Below are 7,444 nucleotides of genomic sequence, written 5' to 3'. Positions count from 1 at the left end.
AGGGCAACCCAAGGGGAGCTTTAGGTTACTTGCAATCATGGACAAGCGAGTTCTATTTGTTTTGACCATTTTCGCAGTGCTTTTCGAACTGCAAGCGCTAACATGTCCAACGGAGTTTACGCCTGTTGCCGGAAAGTGCATCTTTGTCTCGAGAAATAAGGTAGTTACTGCGATCAGGAACTTATTCTTAACATATTTTCCAATCCTTTTCTCTCCTTTTTCTAGGTCAACTGGTACACGGCAGATCGGAAATGTCGGAAGCTAGGAGGCAGTCTGCTTGTATTCGATTCTGAATTCGAAAAGATCACAATCACATCCCATCTGTTGGCAATAGGAGTGCCTTTCACTGGGAGATGGCAAGACTGCATTTGGGTGGGAATTGATTCCCAGGGAAATGGCCATAATTTTGTGTTATCCAAAAATGGAGATCCCCCTAAATATACTCCCTGGGCCAAAAAACAACCAAGTGGGTATTACAAAGACCTATGCGGTTCCTTTGCCAATTATAGATCGTGGGGTTACGTTAATAACGAATGCCTCTTTGAAGCTCTATACGTTTGTGAAACGTATGGGTTCTACCCTTAATTCGATGTATATCATACCTTTTTCAAATTAAACAAATAAAATATATTCAAACGGAGAAAGCTGCTCTCGTTTTCTCGCAGTGCAGGTCCTTGGGGAGATGTCAGGATGTTGCCACTGCCTGTATTTTAATAATGCATCGAAATGAAAGTGGCTGTCAACTGGAGATTTGACAGCTGCTTTATGCCGGCGACAAGGATCGATGATGGAATCGCAATGGAAGGTAATAATGCCCATTGGCATCATGTCAGGTGCGTAGACAGACTTGCCACAGATTATTTCACTTAGCTCCCCCGGTATAATGTGAGATAATTCAATGGCGACAAGGGGAGCGGAGTGGAAGCAACGGAATCAACGGAATCAACGGAATCGGCGGCTCATTAGCACATGGCACTCGAGGAATCCCCCGTGGTAGTCCACACTTACTCATAAATGCCATAGATCTTTTCGGGGGCCACCAGCTGGCCCACTTGATGGCATAAACAGATTGCATGGGGCCCGCTTTGAAGTGCGAATTACCCGCGGGGTCAACCGCAACATACATTTACATACATGTACCTACTACATATAACTGAAAAATAGGGCCGTGAAAATGCCGGGTAAGATGGGGAAAATTGGGGAAAATTGGAGGAAAATGGGATAGATGGGGCTTTGGTTTCGCTTTCGGCCGTAATACATCTTGGAAATCTGTTTAATGGGCCGCACGGCCACTTGAGAGGCTTTTTGAAGCTGTTGCTATTTTAATGTGGTCGATATTCTAAATTTAAACAAATAAACAAACAACCATTGCGCTGCTGTTGAAAGTTTATTGTTGTTAAACCTGTGCAGCAAAACTGTTTGATATTCCTTTTCGTTGGCCGGTTGAGTAGCCGATAATTTGGCACTTAAAACGTGCGAAATTCATTCACATTTCCATTTCCACTTGATTCATTTTGGCCGGGAAAGCAATCAATGTGAGTGCTTGGTTTATGTTTTTTCCCAACACCCCCCACCACCCCCAACACATCCGCCCAGCTTGGCTTTTCCGACCACCCCCTCCGAACCCCCGAACCCCTCAATCCGGCTAGAAAATCCGAGAAAACTTTTCTTGCGGCTGGAAATCAATATGAGTAATACGAAATAATAATCCACGAGATTCCCGTGGTTTGGGGGCCACTCGAAAGCCAGCCATTCTCGATTTGTGTATAGATTGCTCTTTTTGAAGATGCCAAATAGCTGCGAAGGCGAAGTTATCACTCAATTTATAGGTTTTTCAAGTGCAAATGAGGTGCTGTCAGAGGGAAAATGCTACAAATGATTCGAGTTATGCGAGTAAATCGAAGTTGCGAGCTTGAAAGTAACACACTTTGTTATTGTATATTTTAGATTTAATTATTAGAACGATGCAACTAGCATTCTCTAATATATTAATTTCTTTAAAATACTTAGTAATATTCTTAAAATTTAACGATTTCAAGGTACATTTACCTTTGACTCCTACAGCGAACACAAAAAACGCAAGAAATCGCAAAAGTCTGCAAAACACAAATCAATTGCACTTGCCAACAAACTCAATGGCTAAATAAATTATGGTTTTCGCTTACCGCTATCGACTTCAAACCCGCCATTAATTAACACCAACCCTTTTGGCCAAGGAGCTGAATCGAAATGGCCGCGATTACTCGACTGGCCAACACCTGTTACCAACAATCAAGGAGCGCAGGGCGGTGGAAACTGCCGTCGTCACAGGTCAACAACCAGTTTATTGCTCACGCATTTCATTTCAGAAATCTTCTGGCGTTCCGAAAGTCATCATTATCATCGAGGATGCTGGCACAGATTGGAGTATGGGAATGGGGATGTGGATGGTGGAGCTGTAGCTGTGGCTGTAGCTGGAGCTGGTGCCATGCAACTAGTGTCAAGAATCGCATAAATTTCCGATTCCGGGACGCCGAGTGTGCCATTTAATGGCCGGCAAAGGTCACGTTCACACCGCCGTAATGGCTAATGGGCAAAGAGCGGTCCTGACAATTCAGGTAATGTGGATAATTTGCTGTCAATGATGTGGAACGAAGGGGCCCGGCACTGCGGTCCTCGCTATTTGTTGTCAAACAACACGGCCAGCAGCACAGCAGCCCAGCAACCCAGCATCATCCCATCCTCTTAATAGTCCGTGCTGCATTTTACGGCGCCTATAAATAGGTCCTACTAGATGTTAATGCCTCCCAATAAACGCAGGCTCATGGGGCATGTGGCTTGGGGCATGGGGCATGGGGCATGTGGCATGCGGCATTACAAGTCTGGCGGGGGCACCCCATCGATTTTTGACAAATCACCGCTTGTCGAGCACAGCCGCAAATCCACACTGATCGATGATTTGTTGTCTTTGATCTCGGGAACAAACTCGCACAGTGTCGAGTGATTAAATCAAATTTTGACAAGGTGTCGACTGGCAGCCCGAGTGCATTTTCCACGAAGTGTGCCTGAAGTTAAAGATCCTACAGTGGAGCTTCATAAGAAGACAGGGTATTGGGTATATAATGTGTGAATACAACTTCTAGCCAGATAACTTCTATTGGACAATAATATTCTCTCTTGATCTTAACACAAAGTGTTCAAATTGAACATTGTATGCCCATTGAGGATACATTAATAATAATAATGCTATAGAGTGTATATTTCTCGAGGCTCCACTGTAATGTATCCCAGCTTAGTGCAGGCAGTTCACCGCATAAATCAAGTGATGACAACGGGAACAACAACACCGGTAGTCACGCACTAAACTATAACTATAACTATGCAATTACACACGGCGATTAAGTTGCGGTGTGGGGAGCGGCGACTAAACAAACAGAATCGTAGGCGTTTTATGGCTTAGTGCGATGGGTATGTCCAACAAAGATGTAGGGAAGCCATAAGAAAACATAGTTTCAGAACGAAAAACATCGGTGTTCAGAGCAAAAACCAAACCGAGCTGGGGCCATAAAGAACAATATTTGTTTCCAATACTATTCCCAGCATAGATCTAAAAATAAGCAAGCAAAACACAAGCAACGCAGGGCAGCGACATCTTCGAGAAAATCAGAGGATCATGGGCCATAGGATAACCCATTGTTTTATGACCCATTTTCACCAGCGGTAAGCAATTGGATCGGATCGTAAAATTTGAATAAAAATCGGGAGAGAGCGTGAAGAATCCTTTGTGGCATCTTACACACATGTGAACTTCTTCAATTGCCTACGAGTACGAGTATTTGGGATTTTCAGTCTTTCGATTTGCGTTCAATGTTTTTATTTCTTTCAAATGATCTCTGCTTTCTACTTGAGAACGGAACGATCGTAAAAATCGATCGTAGTCCTGTTTGAAATGTATACACAATTATTTTACGACCTTTTAAGATACTATATCGACCAAGACTTTGGTTGCATTCGGAAAATTGCGTACTTGACTGCTGCGGAGTTTACTTTCGCTCTCGATCGCTCGGAAAAGTCGTAAAAATCGGGAGATAGCGATGTCAAGGGACCAGATAATGCCAACTTCTGGCATTATCTTGCCAGCTGTTATCCGGTGGAATGTATAAACGGAGTGCTTCTTGGAATCGATTTCCCTGAATAATGTTTACAAACCAATTGAACTGAGAAGTTATCAAAGCTTTTTGGGGAGTGCTATCAACAGATCTGAAACTGAAGCAATTTTTTAACATTTACATATATTAACACAAAAACTAGACAAAGAAAGAATATATGACTAATATAAATTGCAGATAATTGCCATATAACTCAGTAGTATCAGTCCAATTTGTTAAATTTGACCAACGAACTATGCATGAGATCCTAGAACCTTTACATTATTTTTTATGATTTAAAAATCAACTTCAAGTGCGCGCAATTCAAGTGTAAACTTTGCTCGATTTTCATTTGTTGAAAAACCAAATCTACATATTATTCAAAACACATTGGGCCTCTCCCACACTCACTCACACATGCGGAAAAGATCTTGACTCCGCCCATCGTGGAAAACACAGGCAAATGAGAACGGACGTAAATAAACATGGAAAGAGTGGAGAACGTATTCGTAGCCACGCCCCCTCACAAGAGTGATCTGCAACATAGCGGGTATATGTGAAAAAGTTATAATATAACCAAGGATATTAAATAAGTAATGATATCACAAATTAAACAGCATGCTGCACTAAAATCTGTTACTACAACAAATGTTAATAACTGGATACGATTGTATTAAATATAACATACATATATCATAACATAATAGTTTCAGTTGTATTACTCTTATTTTTCAACAGAGTTATTCGTATTCTTCCTTAATAAAATTTCGATTTTCCAAGGAAAATGGTTTTCCCTCTCTGAGAACTTAGGCATGTGTGGATCTTGTGGTGAGGGTGTCTGCATATCCCTATATTTATAGACCAATGCGCTGCTCTCCCCAAAACACACACCCATGGTGGTTGTGGGATGAGGCATTACAAGTGATCTGCGTATCCGAGTTCATTCATTAGTCGATCGGACTTCTTGGCTGACGCAACACATGGTCCACAGTCGCGCTCGCATCACCCACAAGATCGGAAGTTATAGCTCTCCGGAAAACAGGATAAATACGCCATAGTTTACCAAGTTAAAGTGAAGTGATAATCGAAACAAGGTTTCCGAGTGATACAAAGAAGTGAAAAATATAAGTAAACTTCAAAATCAAGTTACTGGGATTACGCTTGGAAAATGTTACCGTCTTGCTATGCCAATGGATCCATGCTGCCGGACAATGAGGAGCTCGTTAACTCCCTGCTCGCCAACCCGGACTATCTCAGGACCCAGGTGTCGCCCAATCCACTGGGACCAAGTGCCGTCGGAGGTGCGGGCATGGAGGGTCTGATGTGCGGATCGTTTTCGCCGGCCTTCTACTACCAGGGCATCGATAGCTTCCTGGCCCTGCACAACAACATCTGGGGCTTGCCCATATCCTTTCTGCACAACTCCCATCGACCGGAGAAGCCTCCGTTCTCCTACATCGCCCTCATTGCCATGGCGATTAGCAGTGCGCCCAACCAGCGGTTGACTCTCAGCGGAATCTACAAGTTCATCATGGATAAGTAAGTTAAGATATAATTATGAGATCTTGAAACTCTCCACCCATTTTGCTCTATCATCAAGTCTAATTTCGCACGCAAAACTTATCAGCAACGAACAATTTCAAAAGTCTCTACATATATTGTACTAAAGCTCTTGTTGTTTGAATCCCAAAATAATAAATGTTCTGCTTCGGCTAAACTCAAGAGAAATTTAGATGGCATTCTTGACTAAATCAAATGCCAAAATAAACAACCGCAACATTCCGAGTATCTGTATAAGCCCAAGAAGTTGTTATCCCCAGACTCATTTCAAAACAGTTGACGAAACTTTTGCCACAACTGGGATTAAGTCGGTGATATATTAAGCATAAATTTATTTTCTTAATGTGATAATATATATAAATATTACGAAGATTGCTTGATAATTATTCCATATGAAATGGTTTCATTTCTTGACTTCAATTTATTGGTCATATCTTTAACAAATATTACAAAATATATATTTGCATATTTTTCCTTTCCTGCGTGAGCCAAATTCATAAAAAATGGCGGTCAGATATATGTATAACTGGATCGCAAGTAATTTAAAAAACAAGAATATGAGCAATGACTTCATGTGTTTGTAAACTAAATATTTCCGATTTCTTTATCAACATAAACAAATATTATTTTTATTGCTGTTTCGAATCGCTGGATTTAAACAAACCAACGGAGGATATAGATATGGGCTAATAAGATGTGTATCAACAGCAAGTTTTTCGGATAGTAAAATGATTTTTATATATACAAATTCAGATATTCAGATGTGTTGAACTCTGAAGTAAATACTTTTTGATGGACATTTATAAATGTATTCAAGTTTACAGCATCGTCGGTAAAACATTGTTTTCTATTCCCATTTTCTTTAATAAGTGTAAGATTTTCTGGGAAATATATTAATTTTCCAATTATTTTTTAGATTTCCTTATTATAGGGAAAACAAGCAGGGCTGGCAGAACTCAATCCGCCACAATCTGTCCCTGAACGACTGCTTCGTGAAGATTCCACGGGACAAGAACACCATTGAGGATAACGACAGTGCTGGGAAGGGAAGCTACTGGATGCTGGACTCCTCCGCATCGGATATGTTCGAGCAGGGAAACTACCGCCGGAGGAGGACGCGCAGGCAGAGGCATTGTGGCCACCCAAATCGCTACGAAAGGGAATCCGTAAGGGTATAAAATACACTTTAAAACTTAAACATGAACAGTATAATTAATTCGCATTAAATTTACCTTCAGGACACCAACGATGGCAACAATAGTGCAGCCGAGATTCGGTCGTCCAGCGAACCGCTGAGTGACTTCGATATCTTCTGCAACGAGAGGCCAAATTACTCCGACAGGATTACGGATCTGCACAGGCAGTACTTGTCCGTGTCCCTGGGCTTCAACAGTCTGTTCAACAACGAGACCCGGGGTATCCGACCACTGCCCAAGATCAGGGAATGCCCAGACGATGTGGACGCCTCCTCCAGCTCCAGCAAAGCACTGCCAAACCCCATGGAACTCCATGAGGAGCTGCATTCCCCGAGCGCCTTTACTCCTCCGCTGAATCGCCGGGAAGCCAGCTCATCGGGTGCGCCTGTCCTTGGTGACGCCTTTCATGGACTGAAGGAGGTGGAGGATACTGCGCGGAGTAGTCCAGTGGCCAGCAACCGATCAAAGACCACGCTGTTTACCATCGACAACATCATTGGCAAGCCATAGGAAATTCAGCTCTGGGCTTAATTATTTGAATTTAGTGATAAATTGCTTGCT

At 42.2% G+C, this 7,444-nt stretch overlaps 2 protein-coding genes across 2 annotated transcripts; both read left to right on the top strand.

Moving 5' to 3' along the window:
• LOC122617710 (snaclec GPIB-binding protein subunit beta-like) lies at positions 1 to 640 on the top strand. The gene is made up of 2 exons (XM_043793663.1): positions 1 to 160; positions 226 to 640. The coding sequence occupies exons 1-2, from the start codon at positions 38 to 40 to the stop codon at positions 583 to 585; spliced, it is 483 nt and encodes a 160-aa protein (XP_043649598.1). The 5' UTR covers positions 1 to 37; the 3' UTR covers positions 586 to 640.
• A 4,655-nt stretch (positions 641 to 5,295) lies between these two features.
• On the top strand, positions 5,296 to 7,443 carry LOC122617779 (fork head domain-containing protein FD2). Its single transcript, XM_043793766.1, has 3 exons — positions 5,296 to 5,666; positions 6,604 to 6,859; positions 6,926 to 7,443. Exons 1-3 carry the CDS (start codon positions 5,296 to 5,298, stop codon positions 7,391 to 7,393), a joined length of 1,095 nt encoding a protein of 364 aa, XP_043649701.1. The 3' UTR covers positions 7,394 to 7,443.
• The last annotated feature ends 1 nt before the right edge of the window (position 7,444 follows it).

Source organism: Drosophila teissieri, chromosome 3L, assembly GCF_016746235.2.
Source record: "Drosophila teissieri strain GT53w chromosome 3L, Prin_Dtei_1.1, whole genome shotgun sequence".
NCBI classification, from domain to species: domain Eukaryota; kingdom Metazoa; phylum Arthropoda; class Insecta; order Diptera; family Drosophilidae; genus Drosophila; species Drosophila teissieri.
Note: the sequence above shows the minus strand (reverse complement) of the source record. Positions and strands in the feature narration are given on the sequence as shown.

What these genes read in the sequence shown, in the direction of transcription:
- LOC122617779 (XM_043793766.1), top strand. Translation starts at nt 5,296, where the DNA reads ATGTTACCGTCTTGCTATGCCAATGGATCCATGCTGCCGGACAATGAG. An exon ending in TACAAGTTCATCATGGATAA is followed by an intron (nt 5,667 to 6,603) that starts GTAAGTTAAGAT and finishes ATTATTTTTTAG; the next exon opens with ATTTCCTTATTATAGGGAAA. An exon ending in ACGAAAGGGAATCCGTAAGG is followed by an intron (nt 6,860 to 6,925) that starts GTATAAAATACA and finishes ATTTACCTTCAG; the next exon opens with GACACCAACGATGGCAACAA.
- LOC122617710 (XM_043793663.1), top strand. Translation starts at nt 38, where the DNA reads ATGGACAAGCGAGTTCTATTTGTTTTGACCATTTTCGCAGTGCTTTTC. An exon ending in TCTTTGTCTCGAGAAATAAG is followed by an intron (nt 161 to 225) that starts GTAGTTACTGCG and finishes TCCTTTTTCTAG; the next exon opens with GTCAACTGGTACACGGCAGA.